Source organism: Pseudomyrmex gracilis, unplaced genomic scaffold (genome assembly GCF_002006095.1).
Source record: "Pseudomyrmex gracilis isolate BER0280 unplaced genomic scaffold, ASM200609v1 scaffold_62, whole genome shotgun sequence".
In the NCBI taxonomy this organism is placed as follows: Eukaryota; Metazoa; Arthropoda; class Insecta; order Hymenoptera; family Formicidae; genus Pseudomyrmex; species Pseudomyrmex gracilis.
This window is the reverse complement of record NW_018020646.1, coordinates 776,313-801,964: the sequence shown is the minus strand read 5'-3', so window position 1 is coordinate 801,964 and position 25,652 is coordinate 776,313. Positions and strand designations below refer to the sequence as shown.

At 40.2% G+C, this 25,652-nt stretch overlaps 2 protein-coding genes across 4 annotated transcripts; one reads left to right on the top strand and one right to left on the bottom strand.

Annotated features, from left to right (window-relative positions):
* Window positions 1–25,428, top strand: LOC109854246 (mitoguardin). Its single transcript, XM_020427133.1, has 9 exons — window positions 1–183; window positions 380–521; window positions 694–837; window positions 22,418–22,605; window positions 23,110–23,244; window positions 23,492–23,604; window positions 23,687–23,855; window positions 23,962–24,195; window positions 24,280–25,428. Exons 1-9 carry the CDS (start codon window positions 85–87, stop codon window positions 24,595–24,597), a joined length of 1,542 nt encoding a protein of 513 aa, XP_020282722.1. The 5' UTR covers window positions 1–84; the 3' UTR covers window positions 24,598–25,428.
* Window positions 925–19,942, bottom strand: LOC109854247 (protein unzipped). 3 transcript variants are annotated; one of them, XM_020427136.1, is made up of 5 exons: window positions 6,263–6,406; window positions 5,969–6,182; window positions 5,344–5,720; window positions 4,881–5,215; window positions 925–4,026 (listed from the first exon to the last, which is right to left on the bottom strand). In XM_020427136.1, the coding sequence occupies exons 2-5, from the start codon at window positions 6,180–6,182 to the stop codon at window positions 3,501–3,503; spliced, it is 1,452 nt and encodes a 483-aa protein (XP_020282725.1). In that variant the 5' UTR covers window positions 6,263–6,406; the 3' UTR covers window positions 925–3,500. The 3 variants fall into 3 exon arrangements, with proteins under 3 accessions (XP_020282725.1, XP_020282724.1, XP_020282723.1); XM_020427135.1 differs by lacking the exon at window positions 6,263–6,406 and adding an exon at window positions 19,657–19,942 and having other exon boundaries at window positions 926–4,026; XM_020427134.1 differs by lacking the exon at window positions 6,263–6,406 and adding an exon at window positions 15,754–15,823 and having other exon boundaries at window positions 926–4,026.
* Window positions 25,429–25,652: the final 224 nt, after the last annotated feature.

Sequence of the window (25,652 nt, the reverse complement as noted above, 5' to 3'; positions counted from 1 at the left end):
TTGATGGCTGTGGTTGACAGTGATGTCGAGTCGAGCTTCATGGATGAGTTGAAAATTTGGTTAATACTGTTTGTAACTGAGTGAATGACAATGTCCGTTTTCAATATACGACAATTTTACAGCGCGTTATATCAGCGCTACATAGCTTTATTACCGGCGATACATTTGTCCCGCACACAAAAGGTTAGAGCAAGTTATCGGTACTTTTGAGAGGTTAGAGTAAATACATTTTCATTAAATGCACATTTGAGATCATTATGTAATAATGCAAAAAGTCCGATAAAAGTGTATTGTCTACGTAATAATATTATTGTTTATGATTCAAATCCATCTCTCGCACAAGTGTATGCCTGTTAAGTGTGTGCATATATTTTCTCAGATCTTTATTATCTGCTTTGCTGGTGGTTCAGTATTACTAGGCGGATTGGCGCAATTTTTGAAAAGACGACGAAGACATCCCTTGCCGCCTTCTCGGAGACACTTCAAAACAAGATTAGCAAGTTTCAAAAATTCCAATTTTGGTAATTCTCTCATACTATCGTTATAATATATTGTCATGTTTATATTATATAAATCAGCTTATATAATATAAACTGATTTTAAACACACAATAATAATTTTTACATGTGTATTTATAAGCTATTGAAGTTTATAATAAAACAATTTAATGTTTCTTGTTGGTGAAAAATATAGATGCATTGTCACAGGCATCTTGGGCAAGAAGAAGTGAGGCCAGTACTAGAAGTCATATTAGCGATCGTGCATCGCTCATTTCTTCTGTGCCAGGAGGTGTGGATGAAGATGTAAGACTTACTCCGCAACAATATGGTGTCCTTGGTAAGTCTCAAGACATTTTATTATTATTATTATTATTACAGTTTTGGGATATATAATTGTTATATATATATATATATATAAAATAGCTAATACATATGATATTAAAATCTTCTGCTGAAAAGATATTAAAGATGTTTTGGAAACTAGATTACATACTCTTTGAGTTATCAAATAAGAAATCATTGATTGAAATTGATAACACTCTTTCTCAGTAATTAAAAAATACTATCATATTATTTTTTAACGCTAACATGATTCTCTCTTATGTGTACAGAATATTGTTAATAACTTTTGCAAATAAAAATATGCAGTCTGTTTTTCTCGGTTGAGTTTTCTAAATTTGTTCACTCGTGATGTTCAAGGAAAAACTGGCAGCACTAGCTGTCTAGATGATTTTTTTGTATGTACATAGCATTTATTTATATTTACATGATAATGTACAATACAGTAATATATTCACAAATAATACATCTGTGATGAATACAGATATATCTTTAGAACAGTTCTTGGCTTTACTGATGCCGATAATAATTAGCTTAGAACATTTATTTAGTCTGCCTAACGGCAGGATGAGTTGTCAAAAAGCAATTACTGAGAAATAGATTTACGAGCTCACAGACCAATATGAACGTACAGCGTCCTTCACCTTTAAATTTACTCTAACTTATACACGCCATTATCTTTTACCGTTTCTCAAGAGTTCATACGGAATATCGAGGAAATACCGCACACATAACTTTATTTTGTTTTTTGACTGGTTCTTCGAACACACAAGTCTTTCGATCTCGCAACGAATTTATTGCTTTCTCTCGTAATTGATTATCGTTTCAACAGTGTACTTACGTTTTCCTTCCTTCTTATGTCGTGTGTTTACGTAAAATTTTTATTGAATATCACAACAGGCGTGATTAGGCTTCGACGTCGAGAAACGTCGTTTGAGATACGGGAGACATTTTAGTCCAAAATAAAAGTGCTTCGCGCTAATTCTAACACCATTACGATGTAATAGTAAAATATAATTGTACCTTTGTAACGCTACTATCGATAGAGAAAATATCTATAAAATCATGTTATATGTATAAATAAGCATTTTACTACACAGTTACGACTATAATATATCTCATGTAATAGAAATACATATTTTATATATACATACGTAGATTAAAAAAAACAAAAAAAAAAAAAACGCCGGTAACGCAATCTTGTGTATGTGAAAAACGATAAATTATCTCATCGTTTAGTCTTTTCAAGTGAACAAAATGCTTCCCGCGAAACATCGAACTCAATATTATTATATTTCGCACGCGTACCAAAATATTCTATCCTCTCTTAGTAACAAAGTATTAAGATATATATATATATATACCAATGGTTTCTGTTTTCATTTATCCTTCTTCTGTTTTTACAATCTTCTTCAACAATACTCTAGGAAACCTGCAAATCCTATCACTTTACACTGGCAAGAGACGGGTACGAATTTATTTATTCAACTTCGTTTAAGATTAAAAAAAAAAAAAAAAATTTTTTAGATTTATATTGTACGAAGTATATCTTATGCAAGTATTTTGAAAATAATTCTGTATGTCTACATCCTCTCGATGTGATTATCGTATTAATCACTTTATGCATTGTGTGGTTTTGTACGACTGTTTCGAAATAACTTTAAAACACAAAGCGAATTAGTTTAATTACCCGCGACATTGTGTACCCATCCACTTTTACACTCTATATATGTTATTTCTCTTACTTGCTATCTTTATATAAATTTTACAATCTTCTAAAATTATACGGCAATCTCAAAAATATATCGTAGCGCTGAATTAACTCGCGTGTCTTGCGATCATTTTTCTTTCGGTTGCTTAACTTCTATTCATTTTCCGACTCGACGCTATTACTTTATCCAAGACATTATTCGCATCAGTTACTTCTTTCTCTCTGTTCTCTCTCTCTCTCTCTCTCTTTCTTTAGATACAAAGAATGCTATCATTTTTTAAAGCGATTAGTGTCTTTCTAAAGGATCTAGAATTAGATTATTTTGCGAAGGCATAGGACATACATCATAGCTGGAGAGTCGATTCACAGCGGGGAGATTAGAAAAAGACGGAATGTAACAGTTTCGCGATCGGCTGTTTAACAAGATAATGAGTGAACGTTAAACGTTTTTTGCTTCGATCAAAGTTGACTCATCTCTGTCAAAGTTGACGCATCTCTCACTGCAATCTCTCTCTCCTTTTTCACTTGTACTTAAACTCATCTTCGTGACAAGTTCTCATCGCGAAGACAATTATCTCTCTATCCAAGAGAGAAATAAATATATATAATAATGTAGATTTACATATATCATATATATATTATTAGATATTGAGTTTTTTGTTTAAAGGCAAGCATATATCGGTATATACCGCTATGCCGATCGCGGTCGAGCGGTGTGTCCAAAATAAGAAGGTTTATTCGCGTTATAATCGCTACGTACGAAATTGCAACAGTTTTCTTCAGCGTATATTTTTGTTCTTTTTTTCTCAGAGGTTTTTTTTCTTTTTTTAATTTTTTTTTTTTTTTGTATTCGCCTACTGTGGGTTATATTATTATATTACTATTGCGCGGGAATTTTAGGAATTTTTTAACATTAAGGACAATGGATAGGACACGCGTGAATCAGATCTTCACGTGATTCTGTGGAGGATAAGCAATAGCAACGACGGTGCGACGAGCGTTACCAGAGTCGACTTGAACGTGGCGGCTTTGCCATAGGCCATATCTACCTTGTTCTTAAGCGGCACCGGACCGCCGTCGTCGCTTTGCATGCTGGACAGATCTGTCTTTTTGATTGAATTCTCATCGTGATCCATGTCTGTCTGGCGGTGTCGATATGTCGTCCTGCTTGTCTCCTGTGTCGTCGATATCATCGTTGTTGTCGTCGTCGTTGTCGTGGTCGGCAGCTCGGTTGTAGTAGGCGGTGCAACGGTTGTCGGTACTAGACTAAAGTTACTTAGAAAATAGATGGGTCCGAATTCCGGAATGACGTCGAACAACGATTCTTCTTGACGAATGCCGGTGATCACGCGCGACATTGCCATACCGTCCTCATAATGCGAGATCAATGTAGCGGTATAGGGCACCTCCATTTCCGTGTAGTTAGCCTTCAGAGTCACATTTACACCTGTGCCAGGCTCTAAGGTGACTGAGACACTGCAACATGAGTTTACATGGTCAAAATAAAACTTATCTCCTCGTACAAATCTCTTAATAATAGAACGTACTTTTCTCATATGGAAAGAGAACAATTTACTTAAAATCAATCTAAATTTACATCCTACTTGAATCTATATCTTATTTTGAAAAACGCCGCGATCAAACCGAGTTGAAACAAATACGTTAGCACATTGCGCAGCATTGGCTACACAAACGTCGCGCAATGCAAGCGGAGCGCGCGGATCTGATGCACAGGCATATCGTAATTGCGTTGCGTTGAAGTATCACTTAAGCCGCGCGCTGCGGAGTATTCTGGGGCATGGCGAACGGGAAAGGGTAGCACGAAGTCTCCGTGCAAAGTGCACTCCAGACTCTCCGCCGCGCGCTAACTTCAATGATACACAGGAAGCAATGAAGTACTCGGAGGGCTACAGAGATAGAGAGACGGAAAAAGAGAGAAGGAGAGAAAGAGAAACGCGCGCGGTTACACGTTGCAGAATAAACCTATCTTCTAATTATATGTAATTACATAGATGTGCAGATGAGATTACGGACGCCGTTGTAGACCGTACGTTCATTCCAGTTATGACAAGTGGAATGTTCGTGCAATTAATCTTTGAGATTATTTCTTTTTGACTTATCAAATGCGAGGCGAGAAAGTGGACTTGTCCTGGATCTTTGTGATTATGCAACGTAAACGAAATTTTAATAAAGTTATAGAGAGAAATAAAAATTTATTCGAATTCACTGATACTTTGCATCATGTTTTAGAATTAAAACAAAAATTACATGTTAGAATTTATAATCTATTGTTGAACTGATCTACCGTGCAATTCTATGGGAATACTCACGTGTAAACATCTGTGCGATTCTGCTCGACATGCATGCCCCACGTTATGTTCGGCAAGGATGTGCCGTTGGCCAGCTTAATTGTGGTACTCAGACCGTTCAGAATAGCGTACCTGCGGCCCCAATAGACCGAGTACTTGTACGAATAACTACAAGCCTCTGCCATGTTTGCCTTTTCCTGTCTGTGATTCATGATTGTCGCCTGGTTGAGCACGCGAGGTACGCGCTTGATGTCGCGCTTCTTAGACCAGTTGAGTTTAACGCCGCTCAGCTCGTAACGGATCGGCTCGGTCTCTACCAACAGCTCGCCTTCTTTGGCGGATTCTTCCCTACCGTCCTACAAAACAAAAAAAAAAAAAAAGAATAGAGTCTCGAGCGTCAGTGAATTACGATTGTCTCGATAAATACACAACTGCGGCTATGACATATCGTTAAATCGACCAACATTGAAGCTAAGATTCTCACCTCGGTCACGTAGACGATGTTGTTAGGGTAATTTTCGGTCATGGTGAGCGTGCCTATATAGTGGCTGTATCGCGGTTCTTTGTCAGTTTTCGGGACGACGTATCGAGCGATCAGTTCATTCTTCTCCACGTACACCGTACCTAGATGAAGCTGCGTGTACTTGTCCCATTGTAGCCAAGAGATTCGCGCGGCTGCGTCAACGTTCTCCAGCAACTCGTACTTCTCAAACGGCCTCACCATACCGTGTAACGTCACCGTGCACGTTGTGTCCTTATCTTTCTGCGTGCCGGCCACCCAGACGCCGCTGTGCATCGCACGACACACGTAGAGCGGCCGTTTCTTCGCCTCGGATTTATCCGCTTGATTGGCGTAAGTGTCTGTTTTGTGCCGCGTGTGTGTAAAAGTTTTGTAATATTAATAATAACATATTATTACACATTATTAAAACAATCGGATGGGCTTAATTAATTATTATTAACACTGAGAAGAGTCTAATTTGTGTTCGAACTTAATTCTAGCGACGAAGAATGAATTAATACGAATGAGTATAATTGACTGATGTAATTGCCGTCCGGTAATGTTGAAGACAATGCGAGGCGCATAATAATAAGGCGTTATGTCGCACCTTCGCCATCTGGCACGTTTTCGAAGCCGCCGATGACTATCTCCTTCGATCCGTTCGGGTCGTAGTGCGCCACTGGCAGCCACTTGAGCGTGGTCGACGTAAGCGGTTGGTGAATGTACTTGGACGTTACGTACACGCTGATGTCCGCGGTGGTCCCCGACAACAACAGGACGCAGCCGAGCAGTCCCAAGGCGAGGTAGTTCTTCTGCTGCATCTGCAATTGAGATTTGACGCGGGTGAGACGAGAGCTATCCGCTCGCTCCTAGACGGAGTCAGTGACGTATGACAACGCACGGCAATAGCGAAGACAAGTTCCCCCGACTGCGCAAATCCGTAGACGTAATGCTCACACCTTTTTGTGAACTCGAATTTACTTTTCACGTGAAAGTTTTTACAGAAATTCAGAAAAATATAAAATTCGCTAACAGCGTACAAACTGCGAAGAGAGAATTATCGCTTCAAAGGAAAGCGGCTTGCAAAGCGGCCGTGCCGTGCCGTGCAAAGGGTTAAACACCGCTCTCCCTTTCTGGTTTCTCCCTATTTTTCCACCACCAGGTCGGCTATGCGACCGAGCTATGCAAAAAATGTGCGCGATTTTCCGGCGATTACACGCAACAGGGCACACCTTCTCCCTACAACGTATTAATTGCGTTACGATAGCGCCGGCAACACAAAAAAAAACCACCTATCACGCATAGTTTCGCGCTACATATCCACGTTTGTGCTAACTTCGCACTCGTATAGCGCATAGAGCAGCGAGTTAGAGAGGCTGCTACCGGCCCTCAGGCTTTGTGATTACGTTTCCGCTTACTATACCGAGCGTGTCTTTAACACGAGACCCCGAGTATAACTGGACCTCGGCTCGGTTTTGCTCCTGCTGCTAACGTGTTTTCGCTTCGGTTCGTCCGGCAAACAAACGAGAAGGAAACGTAAACTCGAGCGTTCTTTCCGACGATGTTCGCTTTGCAAAAAATAAAAATAAAAAAAAAAACGTAACCACAGCACACGCGTATTTTTGCAATAATTCTTAAAACAATTAAAAAGAAACTAAAAGAAAATGCTGATTATTTTTTGATATTGAAAGTAAAGTTTTTGTCACAAATATATCGAATAAAATTAGCCAAAATAAAAATTAAAATAAAAGTTTCGTTAATTTATCAACTTGATCGTGCGAGAGCAACGGTGCAAGTTGAGCACAGTAAATACACACATACACAATGTGGTGTAGCTATAAAGATGCGTTGTGAAATTGCTCGCTCAATTGATGTAAACCATAGATGAAGTTTGCGAACCGAGGTGGTAATACGAAACAGTTTTGTGGACAATGACTACGCAAGAGACCTCGGCGCCTACCGCACTCGCTTCATGCACCCGGTGTATCGGCTTCAAGTAACCGTAACGGTTCCGTGGCATATCCGTTTACGTGATGATAATGCTCATTTCACACTGCGCTCGACTTCCGCACTCTCGTTCTCGTAGAGTCTCTCTCCCGAGGGAAAACGTGCCTTCAGGTTTGTGTGTGTGTGTGTCACTTTGTGCAGCGACAAAAGAGAGAGAGATAAAAGATCGGCAAAAGGTCAAGCGCATTTAAATATCCGCTATTAGGATTAGGCGAGAGAGACGAGAAATGAAAGGAGAAGTGCTTCTCCGATGACACAAGAGCGGAAGACAAAAGAAAAGAGGAATTTCGGTTCGCTCTGTTAAACCGTAGTCCAACTTCGTGTGATCGCTTTAAGGAATATCATATTAAACCGGTTTTTCCGCATTGGATTTCAAATTCCGAGAAAACCGAAGTTCGATATTACATCTCGTCGACCCGCTTTTTGTCCTCCTTTCGATTAATCGATAATAGATGTGAGCGGCCACAAAAAAGAATATATAAAACAAAAATAATATCCAAGTTTATTGGAATCTTGTTTAGAACTCTGCGTGACCAACTGCAATGTTGTCTCCGCGATACCATAGTAATGCGTACGATATTGCAGCGGATAGAAGATTAATGACATCGGTTTATCAGAAGATTGGCAATTGAAATAGGACGGTTCGATGTTAATAATACTGTGAGAAGCAGAGAGAGAGAGAGAGAGAGAGAGAGAGAGAAAAAATAGAAAACACGAGGCTCTTGAGGTAGAAAGTAGCGTGTGACACACACGTGTCGACATATTTAATGAAAACGAGTTACGTGTTTGGAAAAAAAATTGAGCAGATTTGCAAATAGAATACAAAACTAATTTCTTTCCGACTGAAGCAATTTATATTTTGCGTCAACGATCTTTTGCAAATAACTTGCTTGCAATTCTAGTTGTTAATTAATTTTCGTCATACCGTATCAACGAGGTTAGTAAGAAACGCGATACGGTGTTTAACGCGTTTATCAATATTTACTCGCAAGTGTCGGTAATTCTCTCCGCACGCCGGTCAATCATTCCGTTCCCCGCTGACAAAACATTTCCGCTCACGTTGTTGTCACAGTTCCGCGGAAACCATCATTGTCGGCACGTTATTGTCGCGATGGCATCGCTCCAATTGTCAGACAAAGAAAGAGAGAGAGAGACGAATAGAGATTCGTCGCAACTGATAACTTTCAGACTATTTCGCACAATTGCTCGCAGGTCTGGTTTCGTTTTTTTTTTCTCACACTTTCTGGCTTTTGTAACGCTCCTTCACATCGTCATTCTTGAGTGTCATTACAACAGAGAAACATCGGATTGCGCAAAGAGTCCGTGACTTGAAAAAACGAACATTCGGGTGGAATCATGAAATATTCACGTTTCAATCGGTTCCCGTGGTCTATGTAAACAAGAAATGAAATCACACAAAATTTCGAGGACGCGTCGGCGGTGACCGTTCAATTCAATTTAAAAAGCCAGCGGCAAATGCCAAACGGCCGACTGTATGCAATTACCGGCGAAATAAAATCTGCATAAATGACACGTCAGCGGAGCGAAAAACGCAACGATATATAACGCAACCGCGTTTTAATTTCACTCCGCTTTCAGTCAACCGTCGTTACGTCGGCGCGCGTTTATCGGAAAAAAGCACATTCCGCATAAATACAAATATGCAAAAAAAAAAAGAAAAAAAACAAGACAATAACGAGTAATTTTCCCTTTCTGTTGTCACATTCCCGTCACACGCGCATCAGTTCAAATATAGACTCGCACCGGTTTCGCGCTACTAATCGGTCAGGTGTAATCTCGTTTTATACGCGCGCTCTACACTCGCGGCGTACAAGAAGTCCCGTTAGCCCGCGAATTCCATCGGCGTTAAATCCGTACCGTCTACTTTTTTTTTTCTTTCGCGCCGATCGCTCGACTCGATTCTCGTGGGTTTCAACGACAAGCGCGTCCTGCCGCGAAGACGAGCAAAACACGTCGTCGTCCACGCGTTGAGGTGTGAATTTTACGACGACACGTCGCGCGACTCTGGAAGGCGAATTTATTGCCGCCTCACGACTTCGCACGAATTTGCCCTCATTTGGCCGAGCGGCTTTTCATTGTGATGCTCGAGCAAAGAGGCGACTCGCGACAAAGTTACGCCGACATTGACTCTTGTATAACTACTCTCGCGGGGAACTCGACTTCGCGCGATGACGTGTGCGTGTGCAGATTTATTGCCATTTAACTTGGACCGGCTCATAGAACGGCTGTAAAACTCGCTTCTTCGCTTGTGGCGTGTGTCAGTCTGTAAGTAAATTAACCAACGGTGTGACTTCTAACCGGTTTAAGGCATTGTCGGAATCGTAAACACGTGTCGAAACGCGCGGAGTGTCGTGACTCGTCACTCTCGTCTTTGATAAATGATATTAAAAAACGCGAACCACGTATAAAGATGTGTATTTACATTTGATTCGCTAATTCACGATGCGTTTGTTGTTGAGAGCCAACAGAAACGGCGAGACTTGATTTTGTTCGCGTCAACATGTAACGCGATTCTCCGAGAGAGAACACAGATATACGCAAGTGTAATTTTATATTTATCATTTTCAAGCATCTCGCGGACGCTTGCAACAGTTTGAAACGTAATAACGCTCGCCGAGATATCGGGCCGTCACAGTTCTTCTTTTCATCTTACTATTTTTCATTTTTTTTTTTTTATTTTTTTATTATTCTATTTTTAACTTATATACAAACACTCTTTATACATAAATTTTTATTCGTTATTTTATCGGAACGATTTTGAGATCATTGAAGAGTAGAAAAACAAAACTTACGCAATCGCGTCGCAAATTTAATCTCAGAAAGTGATTCGAGCTATGCACGGCAGTTTTTTTTTCTTTTTAACCGGATCCATTTTTTTTTATAGATCGTGTAGAATTTCAAGCATCACACTAGACCGAAAAATCGCGGCGAAGGTCGAAAACTCGTATTCTGCGCGTATTCTCTCTCGCAATGTCGTGCTTGTGCGAGGATCCTGTTTCCGTTTGTATTGTACAAATACACGAGAAACGGTTTGTGTGGCGGCACAGATATTTATACATTACATACAGATGTTTCTTTTTTCTCTAGCAATAAAAGTCGCATTGCGCGTGGGTGTCAGTCTCGCGATCTGCAACAGATCGTATATACTTCACGCATGCATTGTAACCTTGCAGCGACCGTAAATGACGTAATTCAAGAACTAGAATTATAGACTCGCGGATTAATTGAGTCAAGACACGGACACACCGTGCGTGTCCGTTTTTAATTATCTTGCCTTAACAGAGTCGCGTAAAAATACTCGCAAGTATAGTTTTGAATGAAAAGAATATGAAAGATAAGAAAGAACATAGTAGATAAAAGAAGTGTTCGCAGTGTCTACGTCGAACAATCATTGTTTGCCTCTTCGAATCGACAGGATGACGAGTCGAACTTGAAGTCAACAAAGACTCAACTGACAATTTGTGCGCGAAGCGAGATAGAATCGATCTCACGTTTCTTTTGTGCGTTGTTGCATTCTCACTCCGTATATGCGATTCTACAATAATAGAGAAGGAGGGAATCTAATTGCAGTAGCAGAAATTGATATTCAGCGCGCGATACCGGTCGTGGAACGGGCACGAGAAAGAAAGACTGTGGTTGTGAGAGTTTTATCGTGACGACAAGCGTATCGAACGTATCAAAGCCGGCAGAAGCCGAGAAACTTGCAAGACGCCGCTGTTTGCTGAAGTAGAATGTCCTTCGCGTCATGCAACACACACGCTGTTCGTTACATTTCGCGCGTTACAAACGTTTGATGCGCTTCCCCGGTGACCTACTGGCCTTAACTGCACAGACGACTTTTATACGTGACCCTGACGAACGTTTGTTTATTTAATTGAGACCAATGAGCGATAAACGCACACTTCGGCAAGCCCGGTACGACGGCCGAAACACACTCGACGAACGAGACCCTCTTTCAACTATCATATCCGCAATGTGATATTTTCATATCATGAAGATAAACGTCGTTTCATTATCTGAAATTTTAAAATATTTTCTTTGGAAAAATATGACGAATAAAAGCCAAATAATCGATGATCATTGTTTTCGAAGAACAAGAGAGAGAAAATTATTCAAGCGTTTTCGATACAGAAGGTATTTTCGGCGAGAGATGGTAAATTGATTAGTGACCCCATCAGAGATCATTGTTCCCGAAATAACAAAAGGTTTTCCGATAATTCAAAAATTTACATTCGCGTGATCAATTACAAATAAACGCGGTTAACGGCGGAAAAAGAAGGGAGGGAAGTAGCGACCCCGATTTCCCATCGATTATTCGCGAATATAGGAATAGAGGTATAATCTAGTGTGCAACACAACCACGATCCGAACGTTTATAATTTGTTAAACGTTTTTTTATGACTCCTCTCTGTGTGTAAACGTCTGCTGCGAAACAACACGTCATTATCGGATTACTTAAGTGTGTTTTTCTTTTCAACATTTTGCGCGGAGAAAGTGAAAATATTTACAAACTTTAGCAATGGTATATAGCAACACTTTTCAAAAAACACGTACTTGACGTTTATTTTGCATCTTTTTTTTTTCAGAAAAGGCAATCTTTAGAGATATTAATATTTACCGGTGAAACGTATGCGGCAGCGAAATTATCTCTCGAAATTAGATAATTGACTTTCACAATGAATTACGACGGTATACCGTCGGCGCGCAATTTAAGAGAAAGTGCACGTTCTTGAAAAAGAAAACTCAATTCTATTCCTCAGGCGACAGAAATTGCTCTTATAAAAAAATATTTAAAAAAATAAAAAAAAAAACAGAAGCGTAACAGTGACTTCCGATATTTTCTCTGTCGACCGCAGGATCGTCGGGATGTGATCGCGCGCGTGTCCCGCATTGGGGGCAACAACGGCCTAACTGCGGGGACACACGTTCGTGTACGGGGGAGGGAACGCGGATAGAGAACATGCCCTTGCCCCCGCGGAATACAGAATGAGGGAGATATCGATTTTCGCCGTGCCGCTCCCGCGCGCGCTGCACTATCAGCCGTTACCATGATAACACCCCCGCGCGCACCCTCTGTGTTGCAACCGAGGCTGCTGCTGCAGTCAGTCGAGAGAGGCGGGTGCCGCCGTTCTTAGCACGTGCGAAGTAAGAAGAAGGGGAGAAAGACCAAAAAAAACCACTGAGACAAAATCCTCACACACGTCTCTCAACCTAGGCGCGGCGACAACACAACAAAAAAAAAAAAATAAAAAAATTCTGATGGTTCTCACAAAGGTGAGACGCCGCAAAGTAAACACATTGTCGCCGTTGTCGTCGCCTCGTCTGTCGGCGTATACTTTTCAGAAAGCGTCGCTCGCACGTACAATAGAACAAAAGCTTATTCTCGTCCGGCTAAGTTGACTCGACTTAAGTGCGGCGTAATGAAAAGTGTAACGAAAGAAAGAACGCAGAAGAAAGATGAGTTGCGGGAGAAAAAAACAGATTCATTTTTTTCTCTTTTTCTCTTTCTCTCTCTCTCAGTATTGCATCAACATTGCATCATCACAATTTGGTGGACTCTTGAAAATTTACTTTCACCAGATAGTCTGTGTGTGCGGAGAGAGAAAAAGAGAAGATTATGACAGAACACAGCTTTGACGAATTTTTCTTTCATTCACAAGAGAGTTGTTTCATCCGTCTAAAGTGTTTCCTTTCCTTTTGACGGAAGTCATGTGGAAAAACCAACCGTTTGTGTGTCTTTCAGATGCAAAGTGTAGGACAATCGCGGGATAACGAAATTAGGCGTAGAACCAACTACGCGCGCCTGGACCATCGAGTTGTTTATATGCGGAAAATTGTCAGTCAGAAAAATAAATACACAATATATAACCAAACCAGACCTTTAATGCATAATCTAACAAGAGATATCCAACTTATAAACTTAGGACGGTATGTCGAAAGACCTCACCGGAAAGAGTCTTTTGTCCGTGATGGGAAGCTCAATAAAAAATAATATAAATAAACACATTACAAAATATCAATTTATAAACAAATCCCAAGCGAGGATTGGGTTATACGACGTGATGTTATGACCATTGCGATTCCCATCGCAAGGAATGAAGTTTGTATAAAACTTTCGCGAGATCGGTCGGGATAAAAAGAAATCTCTCAAAAGTATAGTTCCGGTGATTTTCATCTCTCGCTCGTCCCGTTCACTCGAGTGTCTTACAAAAGATTGCAATAATATGACTTTTTGAAATAAAATTTTCGCGTAATTACGTCAATAGCAACGGACACGATATTTCGAGAGATCAAGTCGAAGCGAAACACGAACCTTTCCACAATCTGCTCACCTTTACAGAACAAAATGTAACGTCAGCTCCTCCGACCGTTATCGTCGTCTTACGTCATTGCGCCCAACAGATATTTACGCTTGTGCCAGTCTTAACCGGCCGACCGGATCTGTATTGACTGTGCACTTCAAATCTCGCGAAGGATATGTCGACGAAAGAAAACCGACCGAGCTACGTATCTCGTGTACGTATAACGTACGAAATCCTACTTTCTAACGTGCCCCGATAAAAATCTCGCAAAATAATCATCGGCGCGCGGCTCAACTGACCGTGGAACCCCTTGGTGTAGAAATCGGATCTCGGTATTATAATTAGCGACTTGCGCGTATATAAATATATCTCTCTCATTTTTTTTTACGCTGGCCGATGATTTCAAATTAACGCTCGATGAGTTTTCTCGCCAGTTTCCACGCTCGAAGGCCACACCGCGCGCTCGGCCGAACGGTAAATCGATAAGGTTTCGCATTGACCTCGAGAGAGCAACACCATTTCTCATTTTCCTCCTCTATCTGCGCACGATCGGTTGAACGATGATCCTGAGGACTTTAATCGTAGTTAATTAATCCGTAACTGTGAAGAGAACATATTCCTCTTCTGCTCTCTCTTTCATGTTCTCGGCACAAAGCGGGAGATCACAATCTCGAGAGCAAAGGGTTGCGGTACGTTGATAATCGGTATCGATAACCATGTCAGGTGCGTTGACGTGTGCGCAAAGCACTCACCACTCGTCTCCGCATCCTCGGAGAATCGGAAGAGACGAGGGCGGAAAATGGCACGGTCTATACTCCGCCGTGCAAACAATCTGTCACTGTCAAGGGCAACCAGAGACCGTCTCTACATCGCCATTGTTAAAGCCATTTCCGTTGCTCGATTATTCGTGGTGGCGTCGTTACTGCATTGGAAACTTAAACGCGCGTTTCTCTGCGCTTGATAAGTCCGATCGTTACGATATATTTACACTGATTGCTCCATTGCCATCTCTCTTGTCTTCTTTATCTCATCTTACTTGCTTTTCTATCTCGTTTCTTTATTTAATCGTTGAATTATTTTCCTTTTATCAGACTTTGAAAATTTACTTAAATGATCTGTATATTTTATCAAGTAAATAGAGTACGAGAGAATAGAACAAAAAAGTAATCTCAAGAATGTTCTTGATAGAATCTAGAATAGAATAAATTTTTTCGGTGAGAATTTAATTAATCGATTCGATGCACTCAATGCTCGCGAACAAGAATTTCACAATTTATCTCGCGTTTATCCGGATCGTATATATGTAATAATCTTCTAAAAAGAAAAAAGTAGGACGAATCGTACGCTTGACCGAAGTTTTACACAAAAAAAAAAACCATTATTACTGTCTTCCGCGACCGTTATATTATCCAAACGAAAAAAACGAGAACTCGAAGAATACAATCGCTCTGAGCTTTTTCTCATCGAGTCCGAATAGGAATTCTCTCTAGTTCGTAAGACCGATGACGTGGCTCTCGTAGAACACAGAGTGTGACCTCTGTTGGTCTACTTTTACGACGAAGTCCTGGCGAGGAAGAAACGAGAGAGCTTATTACCGCGTGTAAAGTTCCATCCTACTCGATTCTATTATCACGGCTGGTCTCTATAAATAAATCGCGAACCAATGTGCGACGTAGCAGCAACAATATATAATCGCGCACAAAGTATACCTCTATTGACGTGGTCAGAAAAATGAATATCTAAAAATAATTTTATAATACGTGCGCGCTGGTCGGGCTGATTGATTTTTGTCTCATTGAAAATCGAAGATTTATTTTCATCAAACACAACCACACACACACACACACACTCCGTCAGCTGTTTGCTGCATTCAACGCGCCGCATTTTAAACGGCAAATACACGAGCTATCCCGCAAACACTGTAGTCTCAAGGATGCTGGGAATATTAATATCCTCCTCTGAAGAGAAAAAAAGGGAGAGAGAAACAGAGAGAAAGTAAGAGAGGGGGGTACTATCTAAATTGATCGATGAAATATGAGAAAAACTAAAAACAAAACACCACCCTTGTTGCTCGCCGACTAATTGCGCGAAAAGGACACATTCCGACGTGCGACACCGAGAAAGGTACACCGAGATAGTCGCGCGAACCAGCGGCGTGCGATGATGTGAACCAGATTATGAAAATCAGAACGTACGGTCGTATGGGTTAAAGGCTCGTTGCGCGCCGCGGCCGGGGCGTGTAATGATGTCACTTTTATTAGGCTCATCAGGGTCGAGAGAGGCATCCTCTGACGACTGGGGGCGGGCACCGCCACTATTACCTAATGTCCAACTTGATCGCGTATCTCATTACGCCGGCAATTTGCGTTCATCGACGCGTCGTTGGGCGAGAAAGTTTTCGCGCGCTCTCCGTGAGACAACACCTGCGGTGTAGGGCGTGTGTGTGTGTTCGTTACGAGATTCTTTCCGCGAGTTATTTTCGACGATTTGCGACACATTTGCTTGGAGAAGAACTTGAATTTGAAAAAAAAGAAAAAAAAACAACAAATACACAGAATTGTCAATTGCCGACTGTTGCAACTACAATTACACAGAATTTAAATTCAGAGAACAACGTCGTAAAAAAAAAAAAGAAAAGATTAATGACGCCAAGAATTCTAAGGAGAATTCAAAAGAAAACCTCCAAGAGTTGCATAAATCACAGTGAATTGCGGTGGGAATGGATTTTTTTTTTTAAATCTTCGCTTGAGATTGCGTAACGTCCCACAATTGCGGTTGTAAAATTGATTATTGCACGATCTATTACCACGATCGAGGAAAATTGAACATTTCCCTTTTGATGGAACGTGTGACCAGCGATATTCGTTTACTCGGGTTCAATGAAGCGCTGCTAATGCAATTTAACGTAACGTTGTTACAAAAATATGGCTCTTGGTGACTCGATCCGATATTTGTCAGAGCAATTTTAACGCAAATCATATTTATGTCACAAAACACGCGCTCGCGTTGTATTACACAAATCTCTCGCGTAAATTCAGCTTGAAAATTAGGTTATATTCTGTAGCTACCTACGATTAATTGTACTGAACGTGGTCACACGCTTGCGTAAAAAATGCATCATGTAACGCATCCTTCACTTTAACGAGTGCAAGATCATTCTGGCAGACGTACGTAACATGTAACTTTAGCGCGTCAGAGAGAAAGCAAGATTTGCATACAATATATTTTATCCTCGGAAACGATAACTCTTATTGATCTTGTGCCAGATTTCATGCCAGATAAAATGTATGAAAAAGTAATAAAAAAAAAAAGACATAATAGCGGAAACATATTAGGTCATTAAATGTGAAACTTGACAGATATATATATGACCCAATATTTCAACAAAAAGAAAAACAAGAAGAAATTGACAAATGAAGAGTGATAAACAAACTAACGAGCAAACTAGTTAATTACGTATCGGAGAAACGACCGACAACTTGTGATAACGTTCTAGTTGAAATTCTAGCAAATCATACGTTATCAGCTAATTTGTGAAAAATTGCAACCTGCCCAGAGAGAACAAATAAAATTGCAGCGAGTTCCGCAAAAGTCAATTATCCGATCTGTAATTATCACAAGCGGCGATATATTGCGCGAAATAAATTTCCTAGTGGCAGTTCTTCTCGCGTTTTGAGCAAAGACGCCAGGACTGCTTTTTTTTCCCGATCTCTGATTTCGGAACGTTACGCACATTGTTACTCGCGTGCTGCGAGGTGTCACTTGTCATTTCGCCTTGGAACACGTTACTCAGCATCCGTTATCAGGCTTGAAACGCGGACGTACCTAGCGTGCACGATAAATTGACTCTTTAATGCAATAATATTAGGAACTTCGTAATCAACAATGGCTATCACGGAAACTCTTCGTGGTGTGTATTAATCCGTAATTGTATATCAACGATCTCTGGTCACGCAACGGGAAAAGCAACTCTCTTCTCGTGCGATATACGGAACGCGATTAAAAAAAAAAAAGAAAGAGGGACGAAACGCTTTATCTTTATGTGTATTATTCCGGAAAGAAATTGACCAATACATTGACAAAGCTATCTGATTACGCTTTGAAGAAAATAGATTAAAAATGTAACTTTTTCAATCTCTTCCAGATCTCTCGCGCGCAAGACGCGGGGATCTCTCTCGCTTTTGTCGTCGGCGTATTCTTGTCGGAGAATCAATACTCGGACTTTATCGCCGAAGAAAAATCTACACAATTCGCCAAGTCATCGAGTTTTACCCCAGCTTTTAAGTAGATTTGCGCTTTTCGCGTTTCACTACATTGAGAGAAAATTGAGACTTGACATTTAACATTCGAGCGGCAATTTTTCGAGGAACGAGTGTCCTTTTTCCAGGACACCCTGTACGTGTTCATGCGAGAGGCGGCATGAATCATTCCGCGCGACAGACGTGACGAGTCGCGGATAACCTGTTTCTTAATCGGCCGTGGTACGTACGTTGTGTACGCGCTTACTCGAGCGTGCGTTATCCTCGCGTACACCATAACGTAGCGCGAGCGAGAGAGAGAACAGGAAAAAGAGAAAGAGAACGATGAGGAAGTGCGCGTGTGCTAGGGGGAATTTCCAAGTTCACCAAGGCACCTCCATCGATCTGCCGGCGCGCGTTCTGTGTTACGACCGGCTTCTATCGTCGTCGCTTGCACTTACGTGCGGCATTCACTTTTATTCGAGGGTACCACCGCCAGGAACCACCTTCGACCGGGAGCTATTGACCTCTGAACTTGACCCCCATAGAGAAGCGAGAAACGCCAGCCTAAATCCCACGATCGAGCCCGTATGATTTCGCGCGTATGGATGTCGACGACGTGAAGTTCCCTCACGGCGCTTTGGACAAACATCTCCCGCGAGTGATCAACGAGACGTGCGCGTATCGAGTGTATTATGCGCGTATGTACGTACATATCTCTTCGGAATTAAAAAACTCGAAGTTACCTCGACTCTCTTCGCGTGCCGCAATTTCTCGAATTACAAATCTCCGTGTTGTTTACAGTTTTGTTTTTCGTACTGTTGCGAGCGTTGCGCAATAAACAAGGTAAGATACATATATATACACACGCCCAGGTGTTGCCCGAGGCTGCACATTGTTCGTGAACTCCCGATCTTCTCTCACGATAGATGCGTTCCCTTGCGAGGGAGAGGGAACAATACGATTCTTTTTTTTTTGTGGGGACATTCAACGGGGTCATAATCGATTCTATTGATCTATACAAGCAGTCACGAGACAAAAACCCAGTTGTTAGATATTCTTCCTATTAAAGAAAACTCAAACGCGATTTTCTACCAATATTATCGCGTTTAAGAAAAGAAAGAGAGAGAGAGAGAGAGAGAGAGAAAATATCTCTTTTCACTCGAACGAATTGCAATCTGAAGTACGTCGTGCGATGTAAAACGCGTCGACTTTATCAAATATCGATTTTCGGACCCACCACTGTCGTCGCGGCGAAAATAGAAAAGGGAGGAAGAAAAATTGCATTCAAAAAAGATTCTCACACATATGCGCGCATAAAAAACTTCGAAGGAAATGTCAATTATTTTCTACGAAACGATCGTCTCATCATGAAAATGTATCCGCGAGAAGAGACCGAGTCTGCACTCCCCAGGCGGAAGTGCACGCTAGCTGACGCGGAAAGAACGTCCTGGAAAGGACAGGAAAGGGTGGGAGGCGAATCCTTTCTGAAAACGAATTGCGTAAACACACCTCGCGCGTATCTGATCTGTAAATGGCACTCGTCGTAAAATTGCGTTGTACGTGCAAAATTATCGATATCGACCGAAAATGTTACACGTAGGTACTGATCGCGGAACGTTTAATTTCTTTAACAAAAAAAAAAAAAAAAAACGGGACGCATTTCCGCGGTAGATTTCTGAGACAAAGTCTCAGAGAGTCGCGTCGATTATTTTCCATATACTCACCTTGGGCTCTGTCCTCGAACGTGCTCTCGTCGATACTTTTAATCCAAATAACGTGCGTGAGTATCAAATCGCCGGGGAAGCACTGGGGGGAAGAGGGATCTTTCGCCCGTATCTGTATCACGGGCTTTTCTACGATCTTGAGACGGCAACGATCATTTGTACGGATAAATAACGGATCTCTTCTGTGTTATACTTTCTGTTCAGCCGAAATTCAACGGTCGTCAAAACAACGTTTCGGAGATAGCGTGCTGCGCGAACGACGGCGAGCAAGTGACAAGCTGTGAACGTAGCCGAGTAACTGACGCCACCGCGAATCACCGAGTGCTCTCCCTCTTTCGCAGTTCGTGCATCCTTATCGCACGGCTATTGGACGCACATCCCGTCCTTCTCGCACTCCCATTGGTCCCCCGCGCCTCTATCTCTAGCCGCGCGCGCCATTATAACGGATTACAAGATTTATATAAAAAAATTTCATATAATCTATCTTTTAAATCTTTCGGAAAGGAGAAGATTGTCTTTTTCTCAGAGAAAAAAATATCACGTTGCCGAAGGATAAACAAAATACGAAGAAGGTCGACTCGATAACTGTGGCAATGCAGTTGAGAGAATATTTTTGTTTATATTTACGGTCACACGTTGAGTGTTCAACGCGTTGCTTCTATATTTCGAATTACACTTGTACAATTTTGGATTTACAACATTTCCAATTCAATACCGGCTTTAATTTCGACGCGAAATGAACGTCGGGGAATGTCATTTCCAGCCCCTGACTACACAAATTGTAATGTTTAATTTCGACGATTGTTCCCTTGAGAATTCCCTAGGGCCACCCCTGTGACAGTTGGCGCGCGTTTTTTTCCCCGACGCGTTTCGGACGAAACGAACTTTCCATTATATTTTCAGCGTCAAAAATATATGTGGTTTATAAATTTCGAAAAATAGCAGACGTGATTTTTGAATATTATTCGGATATGCAAAATCGTAAACAAGGAAAAGGGTAATCCGTATTTGGCGTAAAACGCGCGAGCTTCAAAGCGGCGCGCGCGCCCCACGACTGCTGTATCGTATCGACCCCTCACCATTGGATGACGCATCCTCCAATGACCGGCCGACCTAGCGATTACGTCACTCACTCCGTGGTATTATTGACGCCGGGCCGCCGGACGTATGCAGCGGCGTCGCACTGCCGCGTTTTCCGAGGGGCATCCCTTCGTGTCTTACGACCCCTTGTCCAGGGGTTGTGTAATGGTTGCGTCGATGCGCGACGGATCGCGACGGATCTCTCTACCTCTTTCGAATTAAGGAGAGGAGAGAAGAACAGGGAATAAAAGAGACATTCACCTAGGGTCAAAAACAGACCTATAACTTTGTCAGTCGCGCGCTTTCTTCCTCTTTGTTCAATTTCAAGAATGCGATCTTTATTTCGCTCGTGACTCTGACTGGAACAAACAATCAAGTCACGTTCGGTCTTGCATATCTATTTTACGAATGGGAGAGATATACGTATATATATATATATATATATATATGTGTGTATGTGCCCTGGATTCTTCGCTCGTAATTGAAGTCAAAAATAAAATTACTGTCGTAAAGAAAAACAAAAAATTACGAAAATTTCGAGCTATCAATGGTTTATCATTTTCGATTAAATACATCTACAAATGACTACACAATACACATATGTATATATCCAATAAACAAAAAAGTACGTGTGTACGTGTAATGTTAGTACAGCTTAACAAGTGCATTTCTTTATAGTATCTTATCAAAAATTTTGAAATATATTTCGACAGAAAAAAACATTTAAGATATATATTTCACAACTTTGTCAATTATCTTCGCGTCGTTGCGTGACATTTTATTTAATTTGAGCGATGGCTTCTCTCCAAATATATATAAATTCACATTATTATAACGAACTTCTCTTTCGTGTGGCGTTCTCTGATCTCATTGAACGTATCGTATAATTGTCAGTAACGGCGACAGTAACGACACAGATTGAAAATGATGATGGGCCTGTCTTCGAGAGGGCTCTTCTGAATTAACACGGTGTGTCGAACTTCCGTTCTAGCAAATTGATGAACGTTCTCTGACGACTTACAAAAGATTGAATGGAGAGAAAGAGAAAAAGTGACGTCACCGACTCGGAATTTGGATCCTGCGTCCTCAAGTAGACACATGACTCTTATTTACTTGACCTCTCGTTCTTTTTCTCTTTTTCTCAAATTTTACTGTTATTTATGTATCAACTTTCAAGAATAGTGTTTCTGTTCGCACCATTAAAATTTGCCAGAAAATGATAATTACTTGTGTGCGCAAATAAAAAATAAAAGCATATTTGTTGTGTCTTTATTCGACGTTTGTTTCAAATTCCTACACAGCAAAAAAATTATTAAAATAATACAAAAAATAATATTTTTACGATACAATAAAATACGTACCTATGCACACTTGGTCATATTTAAATTCACATAAACTCCCGTGCTTTTTGCAGTAACATTAATACCAATAACATTAGTAGTTCGTTATTATATGCATTTTTTTTTGAAACCTAATACAAATAATATAAAACTGTGTTTTTGAAAGTTTTATAATTTGTATATGAATTTCGAAATAATTAGTTTACTTCACTGACTTATATGTATAACTGATTGCTTCAATCAAGTAAAATAATTGCCTCGAATTGGCCACTTCCCTACTAGTATAATATTTCACGAGGAAGAATACACAAGTTAAAATAATTCGTTGTTTACTACACTAGGTCTTGAGGCATTAGAAAAAGCTCTCTTTTGTTGGGAAGATGCGCTCACCGCGTTCAGCTCAACTCTCGGCAACGATGCCTTGGCTTTGCCGTCAAAAGCCGACGCGGCGTTCACTCACGATGTCCAAACATTGCTCGATATGGGCTATCAGATGCAGAACCAAGCAGAACTTCTTTTCCTCGATCAGGTAAGTAGGCTTCTTTCCCGAAGTTTCCGAGCAGAATTCCCAAAACTGCGTCCGGCAGTGACTCAGGGAAGTGTATGATTCGGTCCTCGGTTCGATGACTGTTGTTCGTCCTTCGCAGACAGTGCGGAGTAGTCATTCTCGATGTCATTCCATTCTGCAGCATTCATCAATTGCCTTTCTGTCGTTAAAAAAAAAAAAAAAATACGAGAATTAATCCAATTTAAATGATAAACGCTCCGGGGGTAATTAACGCAACGAGTCACTTGACCTTACGCCAGCGACCGGGAATTGTTGCGGACGTAGCGGCATAGGAAGTGCAAGACTTTCTCCGAACAATCAGAGTTTTCAGATCCGTAATGAGAAATTAAAGTTGACGTATAAAATACACATTATTGCGAAAGCCAAAGTATATAATTTTTCTTTCTTTTTTTTTCGAGATAATCTTTGCATAGAGAGAGAGAGAGAAAAAAATTTGGCATGTTGTTTTCTTACTTCTTATTTCAGCATTCCGTTTTATTTCGTAATGAAAGTGAGGAGAGTCTCGACAAACCGTCGAACATCGGAGCGCGGTTATCTAGTATCAAGGAGAAAGCCGACGCCGCATCTTCACCAGAATCATTCGAGTCTGCACGCGATGGGGTAAGTTATACACGTGATAATTAAAATATAGTAAATCCTATATATTTATATGATATATATACAAAGATTAAATGACTCAATATATATCAAAGATAATAACAATTCAAACAAGTTATTTATATACTCACTTCCAGCTATTTTAACTGTGTACACACACTATATTATTGTGAACGATGTATATTTCATGCGTCTTATCTTTTATTTGATCAAAAACAAGATAAATTAACTCACATAAAATTAATTTCAGGTGGCGGATTTGCGCGAGTTCGAAGAGTTCTCAGAACTCTTTCCACACTTTGAAAGACAGAAACTGTATCACGCCGCTCTGAAGCAGTACGAAGATCAAGGTATTCCTTGCAGGTAACAAATCGCCATTCGAACGCCGAATTGTAAATTGCACATCTTCGCACAGACGCAGTATGTACTTTTTATATTTTTACAGGAGATTGCACACGGAACTTGTAAGATGCGGATCGGATGTTGAGTATTTGGCGAAAGTGCACTGCCTGCGTCAAGCCTATACAAAACTGTTCAGTTTACCCACAGCGACGACGTTTATAGCGGACATGGGTCGTCAAATTATTAGCGATTTAATTATATACGCGGACAGGGTAAGAAAGTGTCGTTATTTAACGTAAAAAGTAAAATATGTACGATATTTTAAATGTTTATAATTCGATAAATTCTTGATGAAAAAGATATAAACTTGTACATTAGGATCCTAAAGATTACCTGCTGCATTACGAGCGTATGCTGGAGTTCCTGAAAGATCCGCGTAATCATAATATAATGGATGAGGAATTAACCGGTCGAGGTGTCAAGTGTATGAACTTCTATGACGTTCTCATTGATTTTATACTCTTAGATGCGTTCGAAGAAGTGGAAAAACCACCACCGCCCATCAGAGCGATAATTCAGAATAGATGGATATCAGCCAGTTTTCGAGAAACTGTAAGTACACACTATGTGCGTACGTACCTCAATTTTATATTGTCCTTTTTTTTTATTGATGTTTATCGTCGATTACTTTTGAAGGCAATAGGCACTGCGCTCTGGTCCGTTCTCGCAGGTAAACGAAGAATGTTGACGTATGACCAAGGATTTCTAGCGCATTTCTATTCCATCTCTGAGCACATCTCGCCGGTGCTTGTTTGGGGATTTTTAGGTCCTGAAGGCAGTTTGAATTCCACTTGTCATTATTTTAGGGATCAAGTGATCGAGTTTCTCGTAGATATATTTAATTTCTTCAAAGTACGATATACCACTGTCGACGACCTTGCGACGGATATACTCAGGGAAATGAAGCTGAGAGTCGATAATATAAACCAAAGGCTGTCATTAGAAGGATGCTAGCAAAATGAAATATATACGTAGATAATTATCGATATATCAGAAAGACCTCGGCACACATAATATCGCGAGCTGCGTGTGCTATAGTATTATACGGTCGATTTAAAACGGCAATTCTCACAAGTTGAAAGCTTAGTTTAGTTAGAGAACGTCGATGCACATAAAAAAAGTTGAATATAGACGGTGATCGGTATCTCATTTTAATTTTCATTATCGCGCTCGAAGTTAGTAATTAGTGTGACATAACATCGTAAAAATCATATCGCTGCAAAGACACACCCAGATGTTACACAATTAATTTCATTAGAAGTAGTATGTGAATGTCACGAGTTTTGCGTAACGTTCGAACGTACTATAAAGTGGTGTCAAGCTGATATGAATATTATCGTCGTTAATGTTCATCTTTACAAGCAAAAAAATTCTGTCTAATGCGAATATTATATAAATATCTAATTTGGGTTACGATGGGTTTTCATTAATCACACTTGGAGAATCAATCACGCACACGCAAAATTATAGAAATACACGAATAAATTTATTGTATAAAAAAAATTTACGAAAGAAACTGGATTATGAATGTTATTCGGTTTTGTATAGACAATCTGTATAAAGTTACATTGCAAATTGGCTACTTTGCAATAATACTTTTTATAACCGTTATATAATTCTATTTATTATTTATTATTGCCTTATTTTTCTATTTTTATACACACTAATTCTGATTTTAATATCTTACGCTCGTATGACTATCGCTACTTTATAGTCATTTAGCGATATTTTATTGCATTCAAAGGATTATTGTTATTGTTTATATTTTACTGTATATCACACAAGAAACAAGTATATACATATATATACATATATATGTATATATATGTATATAGTATAGTGTGTACATATACATTACAAATGTATACAATATGTACATATGTACAATATGTATATATATGTACATGTACATATATATACACACAATATATATATACACACTGTACATTAACATCTAGTAAAACTACCGATAATTGTTCCTTATATGTACAATAAGATTATGTACATTT

Bases quoted from the DNA above. Each gene is read 5' to 3' on its own strand.
- LOC109854246 (XM_020427133.1), top strand. From the start codon at position 85: ATGACAATGTCCGTTTTCAATATACGACAATTTTACAGCGCGTTATAT. The intron at 23,245-23,491 runs GTAAGTTATACA...AATTAATTTCAG, and splicing joins TCGAGTCTGCACGCGATGGG to GTGGCGGATTTGCGCGAGTT. The intron at 23,605-23,686 runs GTAACAAATCGC...ATATTTTTACAG, and splicing joins GATCAAGGTATTCCTTGCAG to GAGATTGCACACGGAACTTG.
- LOC109854247 (XM_020427134.1), bottom strand. From the start codon at position 15,792: ATGTGTCCTTTTCGCGCAATTAGTCGGCGAGCAACAAGG. The intron at 6,183-15,753 runs GTGGTGTTTTGT...TCTCAATTGCAG, and splicing joins TTAGTCGGCGAGCAACAAGG to ATGCAGCAGAAGAACTACCT. The intron at 5,721-5,968 runs GTGCGACATAAC...GGCACAAAACAG, and splicing joins AAACGTGCCAGATGGCGAAG to ACACTTACGCCAATCAAGCG.